This window comes from Lissotriton helveticus, chromosome 4_2, assembly GCF_964261635.1.
Source record: "Lissotriton helveticus chromosome 4_2, aLisHel1.1, whole genome shotgun sequence".
Classification (NCBI taxonomy): Eukaryota; Metazoa; Chordata; class Amphibia; order Caudata; family Salamandridae; genus Lissotriton; species Lissotriton helveticus.
The window spans coordinates 90,787,161-90,805,234 of NC_136064.1; the positions used below are offsets into that span (position 1 = coordinate 90,787,161).

At 47.1% G+C, this 18,074-nt stretch overlaps 1 protein-coding gene across 6 annotated transcripts in view; it reads left to right on the plus strand.

Moving 5' to 3' along the window:
• Positions 1 to 18,074, plus strand: part of RAB41 (RAB41, member RAS oncogene family) — a 419,208-nt gene that overhangs the window by 108,132 nt on the left and 293,002 nt on the right. For all 6 annotated transcript variants that reach the window (XR_013594051.1, XM_078640170.1, XM_078640172.1 and 3 more), the window contains exon 2: positions 13,124 to 13,182. Coding sequence is in view for 5 of the 6 variants with exons in the window: in XM_078640170.1 (XP_078496296.1) it covers positions 13,124 to 13,182 (59 nt within the window). In the remaining variant the exon portion in view is untranslated. The remainder of the gene's footprint in view (positions 1 to 13,123; positions 13,183 to 18,074) is intronic.

An 18,074-nucleotide genomic window follows, 5' to 3' on the forward strand; every position in this document is an offset into this window, starting at 1 on the left:
CCCACCAGGCCTTCTGGGACACAGGCCCCATTATCACCCGCAACCTAATCTCTCACTACCATCCAAGTAGAAACCTACGGTCAACCCAGACCTTCATTGCCACCACACCCAGAATAAAAAGAGCCAGATCAGGTGGTAGGACCTTCGCCCATAACGCCTCCAAGCTGTGGAACGCCCTTCCCCTTCATCTGAGAGCTAACTTCAATCTTACCTCATTCCGGAAACAGCTCAAGACTCTTCTTTTCAACTCCCCACAGTAATTCCTGGTACTATCCCCGCCTCTGCCTAATCATCTGTTGGTCCCTTAGCGCTTGGACGCCCCCGGGCATCAATCGCGCTCTATAAATCCACTTACAATTACAATTACCTTCCAAGTGGCCTGGGATTGCTGTTGTCATTACTGGTTGCTCCCTGACCTCGTGTGCCCACTCCTCAGGCCGCTCCCTCCTCTCACTGGGCAGGCTGGGGCCCTGCGGGGCTCTTCCGGAGGCTTTCCTATGTGGCTCTGCGATGCTCTAGGGCCCACATGTCCACTTGAGTTGGACATGTGGGCCCACCTTGCTCTAAGGCTCCTGAGGAAGCCCCTGGACTCCTGTCCCTTTTATTCATTTTAAATTCAGCACGAGTTATATGTATCTGTATTTCAGGTATGCAGACAAATGCCTAGTCACGCTGTGGTAACGTAAACAGGGTTTTTGAGAGGAAACAATTTGAGAGATTCGGGCGCGCTCTCTCCACGCTTTTTAGGGTGTGGCTATCTGGCTCTTTAGGTCAATCCAGTCGTGATATGGGCAAACACCGATGCCCACGCAGCCCCTTTTTTCACTCCCGGTGTTTATGTACATGTCTGCATCCCACACACGGCTTTTCGAGAACCATTCCTGTGTAGCGTTGATTTTACATTGTGCACGACTCTTCCTTCAACATGCAAATGGAACTTGTGGGGTTTTCTACCCTTACAGATTTATCTAAAATCTCTGTCGTAAATCTGCACACTATTAAAACCTCGACAGGACTAAATCGAATACAAGCGCTGTGTTAAAGTACTCCGTCCCAGAAAAGGGCCTCTCACCGGCGGGCATAGCCGGACTCCCCGCCTGAATTACCCCACGCAGATCAACAGGAAGAGAGACGCTAACCTGAAAGTCTGCATTTTAAATCTGACATGAAACTTATTAAAATGCGCTTCCCCGCTGCCTTTTACATTATTAGTTTCTGATGTTTTTTGTTAATTCAGTTTCTATGTATGTGACAACTAATTTTTAGTTTACAATTGTTTGATCCCCAGTGAAAAATTATTTTCTGCACAGGGGCTGTGCAACGTCTTTTTTGTGTTATTTCCAAGTCTCTCCCGTCTACTCAAGACTTCCGACTTTTTAGCGTGTTTCATTTATTAATTTATGCATTTATGCTGTACAGCGTTGACATTACCGGAAGCTGTTGCAGCACGTCACACATTGAATTTGCATTACTTAATTTGTTGCCTATGAGAGTGGTTGCGTAGGATCAACAGTGGCGTGGCCAGAAGGCTATAAATAAAAGGACGGAGGTCGCTCTGGATTACCGGTCCAAGTTACCAACCAAAGAGTGTATTGTCCTGTTTTATCCCCGTGTATGCCCCTGCATGCTGTAACCCCCTCACTCCCTTACACTGGCGACGAGGGTGGGATTCGTTTGTCGTACGAGCCCGAAGAGTGAGAGGGAAGGAGTCTTACCGGTGCCGCTGTGAAGCGTGGTCGCCGGTCTGCACGTGGGCCAAGAACGGAAGGAGACCGTCACCCGGGGACGTCGTGGGGCCAGTAATCCCGGTAAGCAGCGCGTGAAGGGCTGCGTGTGGGACCGCTGAGCGGAGCCCCAGGACGGAGGGAGACGCGGCGAAGAGCGGGCCGAGTGTAGCAGAAGCCCGGCTGGAAAGCCACGTGGTGCGCGCATGCGCAGTGAGCAGTAGGCCAGCCCCAGCGTCGGAGACGCGTGAAGAGGCCTCACCGTGCATCGGCAGCTCCTACGGAGGAGCAGGGAGGCGCCCCCAGGACAGAGAGCAGGCAGCAAGCCAGGGGAGACAAAACGGCTGAGTAGGAAACAAGCATTGGCACCAGCAAACGAATAATTGGTATCTGACTCCACCAGAAGCCAAAATATAAAAGAAAAGTAAAGCAGTGGCACGTGTGATCAATGAGAAGCACCAACATGGAGACACAGTGAGAAAGACATTGGGGCAGAAACAGTGTACCGGAACGCAAAGTGCAGAGCTCAACCAGAGGTAGTGTTGACAAGTGAGGTGTGGAGGAAAGGCGTTAAATAGCGGCAGCGACAATGGTAGACAACGCAGCACAAGGAGGGGCGCAGCAGGCAGTAGCCCCAGCGGCAGTGGCCCCAGCGCAGGGCCGGCAGGACAGCAGGCAGCGGGACCAGTAGTCCAGCAGTCGCCACACTCACAAATTAACCCCATACCGCCGTTTACTGCGCTGACTGACGCAGGAACTGTGGCACCAAGATGGACAGTGTGGCTGAGTCGATTGAACAACTATTTCACGGCAACTAGGGAGAAGGACAATGAGGTAAAAAGATCCCTGCTTCTGCATTTTGGAGGGGATGAGTTGTATAAGTTGTTCACACATCTGCCAAACACTGGAGTAGCGACCGATTATGATGCCGCAGTACAAGCACTTAACGCACACTTTGACCCACAATTGAATCCCCATTTTGTGCGTTTCAAGTTCAGACAGTCAAGGCAGCGCGAAGGAGAAACAATGGACGCTTTCCATGCGCGATTGAGAGAACTAATAAGCACATGCCCAGATGATGACCAAACGAAAGAGGTGACAGCACAACTAATTCAAGGATGCAAGAATAAACATCTCAGGACGCTGATACTGAGACAGCCCCGAATAACACTAGACGAAATATTAATGTTGGCCAGGTCACACAAATTATCCGACGCACGAGCCACAGCGATGGAGGCTGCCATAAACCCCACAGCAAACACTGAGGTCACTGTAAAAACAGCGAGGATAGATGCAGTGCGAAACAGCGGCCGAGGAGGACGAGGAAGATGGCCGACCAGGACGCCGCGTCGCACTCCGTGTGGTTCCTGCGGGTATGAGGCACACAACCAAGATGGCTGCCCAGCACGTGGCAAGGCGTGCGCCAAGTGCGGAGGACTAAATCACTTCGCCAGTGTCTGCAGAGGTGGTGCTAGAGGGGGTTTCCGGGGACACGGAAACACAGGAAAAAAGGCACCAACCAAAGCTGTCAGACAGCTTGCCCTGGAGGAGGCACACCACTCGAAAGGAACCAGAACACAACCCCGCTACCTGCAGCGGCTGGATGACTCATCAACCGAGGATGTAGAGGAGTGCTACTACGTCTCGTTTGTGAATGAGCTTAAGAGAAGGAGAAGACAACAGCCGAAGTGCCAGATTCAAATCAACGGATCGACAGTCACTGGAGTCATAGACACGGGAGCCACGATTAATGTGATGGGTATTCAGCACTATAAGGCGCTGAGACCGAGACCACAGCTGGTACCGTCGAAGGCTAGGATTCTAACATATGGCAGTAAAACACCGCTACCGGTGCGAGGAAAAATTACTGTACGTGTAAGAGCTGAGGAACAAGAGCTGACCACCACGTTTCACGTGATTGACAAAGAGGCGGACTTGATCGTAGGAAGTCACACAGCGGAAGATCTCAAGTTGAATGCGTTCGCTAATGCAGTCAAAGCACTACACACAGAAGAAATCCTTCAGATGTTTCCATCGTTGTTTCAAGGGCTAGGAACTGTCAAAAGGCCACCAGTCAAATTACACATCGACAAAGCAATACAACCCATAGCGTTGAGACATCAATGAATGCCGTTCCATCTTCGCTCGGCAGTTGAGCAGGAGCGTAGTAAGTTGGAGGAACAAGGCGTAATAGAGAAGGTAACGGGGCCGACGCCATGGGTATCGCCGATGGTGATTGCAGAGAAACCCCGACAGCCAGGCCAAATACGGATATGCATTGATATGATGATGCCCAACAAGGCAATAAAAAGGGAGAGACACCTCACGCCCACGGTGGATAATATATTAACAGATCTGAATGGAGCCCAGTGGTTCTCCAAGCTCGCCCTAAATGCGGGCTACCATCAGTTGAAGCTGGCGGAGGAAAGTCGATACATTATGACGTTTTCAACGCATCTAGGCCTAAGAAGGTATAAGAGACTCAATTTTGGTATAACGTCGGCCGCAGAAATCTTTCAGAACACAATCAAGGAGATCCTGTCGGGGCTACCGGGAGTTTTAAACGTCAGTGATGACATACTCATACATGCCAAGACTAGCGAAGAACACCATCAGAGGTTGAAGGCCACGCTACGGAGATTGGCGGAGTTTGGAGTCACGCTACACAAAGAGAAGTGTCAATTCTTTAAGCAATCAATAGAGTTCTTTGGATACGTATTTGACTCGGAGGGAGTCAGGGTAGATCCACGAAAGTCGTCTGCTATCAAGTGTCCTCCAGCCCCAACGACAGCGTCGGAGGTGAGAAGTTTCATGGGCATGGCACAATATTGCGCCCGTTTCATCCCTCAGTTAGCCACCATAGCGGAACCGTTGAGGAATCTGACAAAAAAAGAAAGTGCCTGGCGATGGTCGAAGATGGAAGCAGATTCCTTTGACAAGGTAAAAGCAGCGCTACTGGATAGTACAACTATGGCGTATTTTGATACAGCTAGACAGACAGAGATACTAGTGGATGCCAGCCCGGTGGGTCTGGGCGGCTCTTGACACAGGAAGCAGAACTAGGAGTGTGGGTTCCGCTAGTGTTTGCAAGCAAGGCTCTGACGGCAACGGAGGCCAGGTATTCACAAATCGAGAGAGAGGCGCTGGCAGTGAAATGGGCCTGCAATCATTTTCACTTGTACATAACAGGACATCCCTTTCGGATGATCACCGATCATCAGCCGCTGATACCGTTGTTCAAAGGGACAGCCCCACATCCCCCGCCTCGGATTGAGAGATGGGACATCCAGGTCCAACACTATTAAATGGATTTAGTCTACAGACCGGGGGCGAAGACCCTGCAGACTTCCTGTCGAGACCCCCCCCCCTCTCCCGTGGATACCAATGTGGCAATAGACCAAGAAATACTGACTGAAGAATTTGTGGATATGGTGTCTCAACTGTCGTGCCCTCAGGTGCTAGAGGCCGATGTCGTCGTGGCCCAGTATGACAGTGATGCAGTAATGACAAGAGTCAAGGAAGCCATAGAAGCTAGCTCATGGAAGAACTTTTTGCGCAATGTTAGTGGTTGGAATGAGACAGATCGCACACGTTTATCACAATTCTGGAAAGTGCACAACGAGCTCAGCCGAGCAAATAATGGACTCATACTTCGAGGATCGCGAGTAGTGATCCCCACCACCCTACAAGACCAAGCGACTTTGCTAGCTCATGAAGGTCATCAAGGAACACGAAGGATGAAGGCCCGAATGAGGGAGAAAGTGTGGTTTCCCAACATGGAGGAGAAAGTCGAAAGTGTTGTACGAAATTGCCGGGCATGCCAGCTCACCAGTTCACTGGATGCACCTGCGCCCGTCATCACGGAGAAACCAGCCCCGGCACCATGGGCCTGGCTTAGTCTAGATTTTGGCAGTTTTCCAGACGGCAGAGTGACAGTAGTGGTGATAGACAGTTACACAAAATACCCAGTGGTCGAGGTGGCACAGTCTACCAGTTTCGCCAATGTACAGCCGATACTCAGCAAGATCTTTGCATTGTTTGGAATTCCCCAAGTGATCAAAACAGATAATGGGCTGCCTTTTCAAGGTAGTGAATGTAAAGAATTTCTGCAGAACCTTGGGGTAAGACACCATCGAGTCACGTCTCAATGGCCCCAGGCTAATGGCGAAGCGGAAAGATTTATGAGAACTGTGAACAAGACATTGAGAATAGCCGTTGTCGAAGGGACAGACCCGGAGACAGCACTACAGCACTTCCTGTGGGAATACCGGAGCACCCCACATAGCACCATGCAAAGATCCCCGTGGTCGCTAATGTTCGCGGGACCAAGGCGAGACCTACTGCCTATGGCTGACGACTGGGTGCCCGAATCTTATGAGCCGGCGGCCACTCAAGAGTGACGGAGGAAGACTAATGAACGGGCCAGCCGAAAGAGGCGAGCAAGAGAACTAGTTCCGGGAGACGCTGTGTTAATACGAACACGGAGGCCTTGTGGAAAATTCCGTACCCCATATGAAGCAGAGCCGTGGACCATCAAAACAACGAAAGGCACTGCAGTGACGGCACAAAGAGACGGGGAAGAGGTGACCAGAAATGTGTCGTGGTTCAAACGCATCCCATCTACGCTTGAAACCGTGGTGTCTGATGACAGGTTAAACCCTGGAGTAGTTAGCCAGCCGGAGGATGCTGATGATCACAATACAACTGGAGGCGCTGTCACCATCCCACAATCTCCAGGATTGAGACCACAGGCCCCCCAAACAACCCGGGGTCAAGGTCATCACAACCTCCTGCCGAATACCAGGCCAAACCAGAGACTGGCTGATTTTGCGTGTTGACTGCGTAAATGTATGTGAATGTATGTGTCTTGTAAAGCGCACTGCTGCCCTCAGGCGTCGTGGCGCTGTAGACCGCTGGGGAACCCGTCGTGGCTATCCCTGTGAGATGGTCCCTACTGGGTATCTCCATGGTGAAACCAGGCATCCCCGGCGAATGTGGGGGGCCGTTGTAGAGATGAGGCAAGCTAATGCCCAAAGTTGCCGAGTGTGATCCTTGGTTAGAGTAGGCACAGAGGCGAGAATTATCGAGTCCGCTGACCCTGGTCCACGACCCTGCCGCGTCGGGAATTGAACCCTGGTCGCGGGCCGTTCTCTGCTTCCGGGTCTGCCGCCTCTAACCAGTGAGCCACACCACGTCAAAGGTTCGGGACAAAATACCAAGTTGGGAAGGGATGTAACGTTCTAGTGTTTCACGGGTCTTGGGGGAGACCCGGAAACACACACACACATTGTTGCACCTTCTGGCCAGGCGTGGCCAGAAGGCTACAAATAAAAGGACGGAGGTCGCTCGGGACTTCCGGTCCAAGTTACCAACCAAAGAGTGTATTGTCCTGGTTTATCCCCGTGTATGCCCCTGCATGCTGTAACCCCTCACTCCCTTACAAGGATCATTGCCCCACCGCAGGACGGGTTACATTGAGGGAGGTTGTCTGTCATTCCAGCTGAGGCCCAGCCAATAATGCCCCAGAAACGGTAATAATGACCAGGACCAGATGATGATGCCCGGGTGAACCATCAATATTAATACCCCAAATTATGCGGTCATTAATTATTTCAAATAATCCAGTACTGTTTATTTGGCAGCCTTTATGCCACCAGGACTCCGCACTTGCCCCGGACAGATGTATTGAGGGGGAGGTGAAATTTCACCTATTTTATTCACATAGTAGCAGCTACATGTTGCCTCCACTGGCATACTGGCCTGGAAGATCATTATTTTAATCACCCTATGTATTTTAAAGGAGCGTCCAGGCTTCTATGTGCTAGACTCGAGCGATGCACTGGGACAAGTTGGATGTGGCACTTTACTTACCAGGGCGTGCCGGTATGTGTCCTGTGCGGAGGCAACCAGTGCAAGGAGGCTGGCAGAACTGCTGAATCGGCACTATTCTCACCCGCATTATAACAGCGCCACCCTCCAACCCCAGTATAAACAAGGGGTGTTCACCTCCTGCGACAGGAGTCCTGTGCGGGGGCACGGTGCAGGAGAGGGGCAGGACTGCTGCCCCGACACTATCCTAACCCGCATTATAACTGCCCCACCCCCATTATAAACAAGGGGTGTTCACCTCCTGCAAACAGACACCAATAACCGGACTCATGTGCGGCGGCACGGTGCACGAGAGGGGCAGGACTGCTGCCCCGGCACAATCCTAACCCCGTTGTAATATCATAGGGTGACCAGGTATCCCGGATTTGCCGGGGCAGTCCCGGTTTTCAACAGCTATCCCGGAAGATTTCGGCATAATTGGCTCATGTCTCGGTTTTTAGAGAGGTTCAACTGAAAACCGCGAAAGACTCTTTTTCAGGTGGTCCAAAGTAGGACTAATTAGCAGCAGTTCTAAGTAAGCCCTCGTACTAACAAGTATGATGCTTGTTGATAAGGGCTGTTATTGGATGCTTTTCAGAATGTGTTTTCAGTGTCTGGGTGAGTGAGCGTTGGTGTTGTGTGGGAGTAAGGGCGAAGCATGGTTTGAGTAACTGAGGTTTACACCGAGGATGTTGAAGCCCAGCTGTCGACAGTACATCGTTTTTCGAATCCCTTGGCATCGCCCTGGTGTCACTTCCACAGACACAGGAGGTATACGAACAGGGAAGTAGGACAAGGCTGGTACAATATGTGGGAAATAAGACACATTAAATGGTTAACAAATGGATTGGTGTATGACCCTACAATCTGAGTTGTGCTCCACAGCTCCTGTCAGCTATTCTTCTACCTACCTTAGTGTGCTGTGGTGGTTTTCCTTAATGTTGCTTTCATTGTGATTGTTTTATCATTTAACTAATGTCCACTGCTGTTATTGATGTCAACATCTCTGTGACATTTCTTCCCATGATGTCATCAAGCATGCTAACTAACTTGCTTTCACTCTTGCGAATTTTGAAAACTTGAGAGCACTGTACACTGAAGCACACTGTGCCATTCTCACACAGCGATACATGAGTTAGAGCCCTGCAGGTACCAGGGATCAATATGTGAAGCGCTACAACGCCGCGCTATGGGTTGTAAACACTATATAACTCCAGTTGAAGTTGCAGTGCTGTACAACACAATGTAGAGCAGAGGCAAAACAACGCGTTTACTTTTTATTATTTTATTAATGTCGTTGTTTTTAGGGGAAATTCTCGTTTTTGGTTCTTTTAGTTATGGTTCGGGTATCTGGATGGCAGGGTGGAGCGGAGGACGTGTAGTGAGTTCCACTGCACATGTGCTACCCTTTTTAGGTTTCGCCCTGGGCGTTGCAACTATCGACTTTAGTTCCGCCTCTGTCTCTCATTGGCTAGCTCCATAAATGGAGGCTAGCCATTGGGAGACAGAGGCTGTCAATCACGCTTTCTGGTGAAAACGCGATTCGGGGGCGTTTCTGGGACTTTTTTTAAGTCCCGCCCCTTTGTCCCGGGCCGCGCTGTCATTGGCTGCCGGCCCGGGACACCCCCGTGATGTCATTCCCCGGGCCGCGCTGTGATTGGCTGGCCGGCCCGGGACCTGACTTGTTGCCGTCTGGAGCTTGTCTGCGTTCCGAGAGGGGAAAAAACAACAACAGGAGGATTTGTAGTTGGCCAGGCTTGTTGGTTTATATTATCATTTACTGTATCGTACATAGTTAATGAATGTGTTGAATTGCCTTAACAACATTTCATGTATATCACATTACTCTGCAAAACACTTAGGTTACTATTTTATGCACATGCGATTTTTGTAGTTACATTTGGCTTTAATTCACGGGTTTCCATTCCTTTTGTTCACATCATTTTTGTGAACTCATTTCACCCAACACACGCCCAAGATGGTTGCCACGGACATTTGCCCATTGTTTGTTTCTATTACCCTTTGATTTAACACGCATGCGTCGCGTCCGCCGTTACTTCTGCGATTCCCAGGACACCAACAACGGGTTTTTCACTAGCCCGAACCCGCTCTATAGTACCCGGCGAGATTCTGTTTGAGCACTACACAGTCGACGATTTAACTCTGCTCCATCACGGACAGACCACGATCAATCCGATGGCACATGCTTTTTCGCTTCAACTTCGCCTAATTCGAACACGATCACTGGGCTGATTAAGGATGAGGTTTCCTTGTAAAACGCATGTCTATATGTTCATGATGCACCCCGCAGTTTAATCCCGATAACAGTTTAGAAAGACGTCCTTTCCCCCTCGCAGCGGCCATCACGGTTGGGTGTTGTACTGGTGCTGTCACTGGCAGCGCTGCAGGGGCCATGTGTGGCGCAAGCTGCAGTGGGCCCTTACTCTGACCCTTGGAACTTATTCATCTATTTATTTGCAAATTCAGCACTACAGACCCGGAGAGGCCAGGGGACATGTGGGGCTTTCATGCTAGGCGGTGCCTTTAAACGGGTCTTCTGTCCGAGTCGTGTATTACAAACCCTGCTCTGTGTGACCATAATGACTCATAATGACTCTGCCCCAGCCCTGCCAGCCTCTCACAGCCCTGCCAGCCTCTCGCAGCCCTGCCAACCTCTCGCAGCCCTGCCAGCCTCTCGCCGTAGCTCTGACTTTAAGTTTCAAGCCCTGATATCATTTTGATGAAACAAATGTAACATGCCCTTGATACGGGCATTTACATGATGTGTTAGTTACAGAAAGCCGATATTTGGACGTTAAATGCCTCACATTCTTTGTCAGTTCGGCTGTTAAAATGTTGCCTCAAAAGCAATCTTTAGCGCCCCCTTCCCTCAAATCTGAAGAAAGCCCCACTCACCCCACAGTGCCCTGGAGCGTGGACCCTTTAACACAAGCCACTGTTTACTATGAGTGGGAACTCCAGAGAGTGTCACAAAAAAATACAAAATACAAAAAATACAAACAAAGCCTCCAATAATTAATAGAAAGGAGGAAACACATCCCCACGGCTCACAGTGACAGGAGTCTCACGGGGGATTAGATACAAGAAACGCAGATAGCAGGAATAGTCTAGATTCAAACCCCCGCCACAATAATCGCAATTCTTCCCTTGGAAACTGCAGGAGCGCGGAGGGATGTTTGAGACGGAGACGAATCCTGACCAACATGCCACATACAGTGGGGACAAGTGTGCAGTTCTAATACAGTGCGTACAATACATCAGTGTACTCAGCTTCAGGCGTAATTCAGACTATAACAACATCGAAAATGCGGATCTTATTACCCTTGGAATCTACATATTGTGTGCTATTTTTCCCTAATAAACCATATTCAGTATGCCCAAAGCGAAAAACTGAATGGTAATCCACTCTAAAACATGTTTAAAAATAGTTTTTAAAAGTAAAAATTTTAGAGCATGCTGATCCGGTGACACTCACATCTCTAGAGAGGGAGGTCGGTGACACTCAGATCTCGAGATGTTTACAATGCAACGGTTTCGCCTTTGGAAAAGTTTGAGCTATTGGCATTGTAAATGACAAAATTTGTATTTATGTGTTGGTTTTGAAAACAGATAAATAAATGGCATTGTCATTTACATTGCCAATAGCTCTAACTTTTCCAAATGCGAAACCGTTGCATTGTAAATGCTTGTTTCGCATTATGTGATGCTTGTTTGCATGTTATTTTCAGGACAATACAGGTTGACTCTCGTGCAAGAAACAACCGGACACTGTGCGCTGATAGGAAGAATAAAATATAGATGAATAAAAAGTAGTTGTTCTAGCCATCTCAACGTGCACTGCAGCTGCTACATGAGTTCCTGCGAGCCTCGTCTGAGTCCCCAAGTGCCTCTTGTTGCCCTCTGCACTGCAGGCTCAGACTGCCTTCCCGCAGTTTTGCTGGGTGTTCTCTTGCACATGGCGGGGTGTTGCCAGCCTCACTGTGTTGGCAACAATGGTACATACTGATGTACAGTTTTGCAAATGATGCACCCCGTGAGCACAGGTGATAATATCCGCCATCCTGGCACACTTTCCTCATCACACAGGGATGCCTTCTCAGTATAGGCCCAGCTGTACATCCGTGCACACCAGTGTTTGCTGCCCAGCACATGTACAGATTTCTGTCCCATCCAGTGCTTTAAACAGGATACAACATTTCAGCAATCAGACACGCGCTTCCTGTGATTACAGGAGCTCCACCCACACTCCTGCCTGCGTCTATGGCCTTCATACCCCGTTCTGGCAGAAATGGCCGCCTGCCATAAAACTGCAGATATTCCTCATGCATTGCTATGTTAAAGAACAGTAGATGTGGCAGCACCCAGGAGAATGTGATGCATGGCTAAATAGTTTATAAGGTTCCAAAGGCGAGACCGATTTGCAAATGCTTGTTTAGATTGGTCATGTACAGTGTTTGCACCATTGATGATGAACATATGGTCTAAAGTTATTTTAAGACCTTAGACTCCTCCTCAGTCATCCATTAACTTATTTTTCTCCGAAGCATTCAACCATTGGCTTGACACCTTGTCAGTCTCCTCTTTGGTAAACTCATAAGAATGCTTTAGTATTTCCTACCTTGATGTATCGTTCTGCTTCTTTTAGAAAGCACTGGGGAATGAACACTAAAGAAATCATGTGAAAAATGGATGCTACAGAAAAGCAACAATTTTTTTCAGTGGCATCCGATTGTTTTCAGTTCTTGTTTTTTTTAGTACATTAGGGTTGACGTTAATATGGCATGTTCGTCCCCAATATGCACGCCGAATATATGACGTTACAACGAATTCCGTTGCAACGCATGCCGTTACCACGCATGCGTTACAACGGAATTCGTTTACCACGCATAACATTTACCACAATTACTAGCGTGGTGACGTCATACGTCGTTAAGAGAAAGCAGAAGTTTATTTTCTGTTTTCTCTTAAACGGCGCTGATACCCGACGTGACTTCAGGTGAGTTTCTTTTTGGGGGGGGAGACCCCCCCAAACCCCCCTTTTTTTAAAACTTTTTACCTTTACCACATATACCTTTACTACAAACCTCGTAGTAAAGGTATGCGTGGTAAAGGCTTTCGTGTTAACCACGCATGCGTTGTACTGCATGCGTGGTTAACGATTTCGTTGTAAAGGCTTCGTTGTAATGGCCGTTTCCCATGCACGCCATACAAACGACAAACTTCTTGACTTTTCTGTTGATTGTTTCATATTCACCTTGTTTTATGGTGTAGTTAAATTGTTTGTATAAAGATTTGAGTTTTTAAAAAAAAAATAAGTCTTGTGCAAAAAGTCTTTATTCAAGCCATTTATAGGGGTGTTGTTTGTTAAATAGTTTTGCTATTTTAAAAGGCATTTATTAAATGTAACACACTGTTGAGCATCTCTGACCATTTGGTGTTCAGATCTTTCAACTCCTGCTTTTATCCAGCTGTCATCATCCTAATATTTTTTCTTTTTTGTAATCCCACAGTTGGAAAGACATCGCTTATTACGAGGTTTATGTATGACAGTTTTGACAACACTTACCAGGTAAGATGCTCACTAAAAATCATACCAAAACACTATGCTGAAATGTAATTGTGATGTCTTGTATAAAAGTAGCTCTTCTCCTGATACGGCTCCTGGACTGCCATGCAGTGGGTTCCACATACTTCAGTGTTCATGTTCACTTAGTAGAATGTTGAATTGTCAGTTAAGACAGACCTGGGTCAGTGCTGGCAGTGGCTAAAGTATTTTGCTAAAAACATTAACCTGTTAAGAAAACACCCTTTGTGTTATTGCATACTTTACTGTACCAACTATCGGTCCATATTTCAACACATATCAAAATAATTGGCTGCTTCACTTAGGTCGAGCGTAGACTGCGCTTGCGCTGTCTCTTCGAGACCTGTTGTATATACTTTGTGGGCTTACAGCCAGCACATTGTTTTTTATTTGTTTCTCTCATTGTCCTTTAAAAATCATTGCTTCCAAGTGGTTAATCATTCCTATTTGTCCCTCCTTTTCATCGGTTGTTCACTCCCAGAGAGCAGCGCCCATTACTTGTAGCCTTCCACTTGTTCCATTTTAGCATCTGTTTAGGGGATACTTTTACCTTTCTCTAAGAGCATTTCATATGAGCGCTCAATTTTTTAAGTGCCTCCCAGTTCTGTAAACAGGGCTATAAGTTTTGTACTTGATCCTCAAACAGAATTTCAGACAATGTTTTCCAGGGACCGCTTTAATTGACTTTTTATGACTTCAAAGTGACAGGATTTCCCCCATTCCACAAACCCCCTCCTGCTTCCCCGCTTCAGCCATTCCCTCTACCACTTCCCTTTCTGTGTGCGGTAAATGAGCGCTTGGATAATGGTGTTTGGTGCCTGACAAAGCTACACTGTACGCCTTTCAATACAAAATGCAGCTATGTTTTTCGACTTTAGAATTGACTAATGGTATGGGGAATAAATCTGATTCTCTGACAAAAGTCGTCACATAAAATCGATAATTCACTTTTTATTACTCAAGAATTCACTTTATATTACTGTATTTTGCACCAAACTGTGGGAAAATATATTTCTAAAAGGTTGGAGTAGATTGCGACGAGTGTGCATGTCATGGTGTTACTTGTGTTACTTCCTATTACAGAACTAGCATTGACTGCTTTGATACACATGGGCGTTTAACAAGTGTTTAACAAGTGTTTTATTTTTTAGCCCACTCTTCCCCCAAATCCGTTAATTTGAAAGGTAATGAAACGTAGATGGCCACTACATTTGCGAACTAAAGCCTTCAGTCTTCAAGTCCTTTCTTTGTTTTTATTTCTCTCATGCAGCCCTGTGGTTGTGCAGCAGCCCTTTATCTAATGAATGTCCAGGCTTGAAAAAGACAGCATCTCGTATTTCAATGTCGGTAAAGCAGCAGTTCTTACAATCTAAGTCTAGGGAGATAGCGGGCGCGAGTTTGGTGGCTAGTGATGCCGTTGTGGATGCTCTGCCTTATTTTGACTTGCGCGTCTCACACTACATTATCAACTGGCTGCTGCCTTTAATGCGCTTTTGGATCGGAAACTAGGAGTTCCACAGTCTGCCAGTGCTGCTCGAGTTCTATAAGATCTAATGCCTGGACATCACAATACTGACCGCGACTGTCAGCATGTAACGTCCAGGTTGGGATGAGGAGTGGGCAGGTAGCTTTTGGGTGCTGGAGAGGGAGGACAAAGGTGGCAGGTTCCACATCATGTGCAGCCGGGGGGTAATGGTATTTAATTAGCGCCTACTACCGCTGATGAAGCGTTGTTGTTATCGGATGACCCCATGTCACCAACGATGCAGTGTTTAAACCGTGAGTGTTCGTTCATTTGTTTCAGTAGAATGGGAGTAGGACTGCTGATTCCAGAATGCACTGTTGTAAAGGAGTCCGGGCCAGAAGCAGTGTGTTCTTGGTAACTGTCATCTGGTAGCCTTAGGTAAAAGGTTGGTGTAAGTGGTCTGCGGGGTGTCACTTAACTGTGTAGCTCTTTTAGGTGAAAGCGGGTGGTCTCTGGTACAGGTCTGGCTGGAGCATGGCACTCTAATAGTTTGAAGTGACTTTACTCTTAGCCTTTTAAGTTCGTAAAGAGTCCGTCAATGTGTTATGAATGGTGATCCCAATGATAGCAATTGAGGTAATTTTATCTCTTTTAGTATAATATAAACTGCAGTCTAACTGAATTGGGTAACATTTAGGAAACACTGGAGCTAAACCCGACAGCCAGAAAATTGGGAAGGCATTGTTGTCTGGTAAAAAACGGAACATCCAGACGTACTGGTGATGCATGCTAGAAGAGCGGGTCTTCCAGTTGTCCTTAGCCCCGCCAAGTAGCATGGCCATGTCAAGGAGGATCTTGCACCCTCATTGCCTAAGAAACAGAGCATTTTCAAAAGAACTTGCTTTTGACAGTTTAGGGCAGCCTTGGAAACCTAGCAGGATACCACACTTTTTGAAGTGGTGCACATTTGTTCAAAATTTGCTTCATACAGAAAAAGTTGAGCTTTAGTTTGTGCATAACAGGGGCGTAGCACAGGCTCTAGTGCTTTAGATCTTCGCCCTATATGAGGCCCCTGCTTTAGACTGTAGCCTTTGAATTTCTGTGCAACGGGAATTTCTGGAAAGGTATTCCCCCCCCCACACACACTTTCACCACTAGTGAGGTTCACCCCGACTCTGAGGTCTTTTGTGTCGCCTCCACTTTGACGCTGCACTACCAGCATTTCTGGTTCTTTGCTCGAACGTGGTTGGTTCAGTGGCCCCATCTCTCAATTTATTAGAAGGTTACAGGGCAGCGATGGCTATTGTCTATGTGCAATCTGCAGGTTTCAAGTTCAGAACCAAAAAAGGCCTACTCAGCTTATCACCCTCTGGGGACGGCAACATGGCTACCATCAGTTGCTGTAACAGTGACACTTGTTATCTAAAGTGCTTAGAAATGGGTGCAAAGATGTATGAGCGTCTCAATAAAATGAAAATGCAGTAAGAAGTTATCTATTTGTAGCAGTAGGCCTGTCTCCAGCTCATGCCTCCACCAGTAGTTCACGGGGTTGACGAATTGCCATGAATTAATGAATGACTATAGAGCGCATGGCTACTAGACTGCCACCCCACTCCACTCAACGCCACTCCACCCAGCTGCACTCTACATAACTAGGCTACACTACACTCAATGCCACTACACTCTATGCAAAGCCAGTACACTCTACACATGCCACTCCATTCAGCACCATTATGTTCAGCACCACTCTATTTATTGGCGCCCTATGCAACGCCACTCTGCACAACACCACGCTACACAACATCCCTCCACGAAGCGCAATGCCACTCTATGCAGTAGCACACCACGGAACGCCACGCCACTCCACTCCACTCTGCGCAACACCACTCCACTCTTGTAATCGACTCCACTATAGGCAACTCTGCTCTACAACACTCTACTCCAATCTACACAACTACCTTTACGTCGCTCAACTCTTCTCTACACAACTACACAACACTATAGCACTCCGCAACACTCTACTCCACTCATACAATCTACTCCACTCAACTCTACACCCTTTGACTATATGACACTGTATACTGCACAACACTACACACCATACCATACCACTCAACTGCACACCACCCTAATCCATAACACTACACTCTACTCAACTTTAGAACACTTCACTCCTCGCCTCTTTACACTAATAACTTTTAGCCATACTGAATAGCAGCCACACTAGAGCACAACATGGCTAAAATATACTGGCAAAGCCATAGGCGAAACATATTGGCTAAGCCAATGCTTGTTTTAATTATTTCTAGCATTTTCTCCTGACTCTGACTGGTGCGCATCATTAAATGATCTTTGCTTGCACGATCTACTCGAGGCCTTCCCTTACCTCATCCGACAAAGTCGGATAAACTTACATACGCAACATGCCTATTTATGTTGACATTCCACCGTCCTGCCCATGTTATGTGCTCCCCACCTGGTGATATTTTCATGCTGTAACCCAGAAAGCTCTTCGGCTTGAGCTCTTGTCCATTCCACTGACTCTGCATGCTGACTAGATCAAGACTGTGTAGCAGTTACTTAGCAACTTTCACAGACATCTGTTTGTAAGCTTTCCCATTGTGAATATTACATAATGCTGGAGTAGGGTTTCAAGATTGAGGTTCTGACATAGATACTAGTCGATGTGACGCTACTGCCGCCAACTGAAAAATGTCAACAGACATGCGTAGTAGAACACACAGAAGTTTTTCTCTTATGAAGGTGTGGTTTGTGTCTTGCTTTATTTTAGTTAAGGAACATATTAATCTCCATAAAGTGGGGTATTTCTTTCAGCTTCTGGGATTTCCATTACTTTGTTGTGTGTATACTTATCCACATCAAACTTCAGTTAAACTTAGACGTCTTCAGTTCACCTCTGTTTACATGGCTAGATGTTCTTACAGTGTTCGGTGATTATTTACGTTAGAATTTTGTATGTTCATGTTATCATTTGTCCTTATCAAATCCACATTTCTCAACTTACATTCAGAATAGTGGTTCACTTTGATCAGATATCAACAAGGATACCTGAGGGTGCCATGTGTCATTTTGTGCTGTAGTGTTTTGTGTAAGCTTAATTGTAGTTTTGAGTGATTTGCACTGTAAAGGAGATTTGGGTTTTTAAATGCAGAATGAATCACCTCTTACATGTTTCACAGCTTCACCAGGAGATCCTCCTATGAGATGGGTAAAATGGCAACTATGCTAAAGTATGTTGAACACATCTTATTGTGTAAAGGAGATCATCACTTCTCATTCTCTGTCTTGGTACTGGAGGTCAAGCTGTTTTTGAGAGTTTACCTGAATCTGAAAAACTCAGAAGGCAGAAATTCTTAGTGAATATGAAATTCGTATAAGGAAGAGGGCTGTG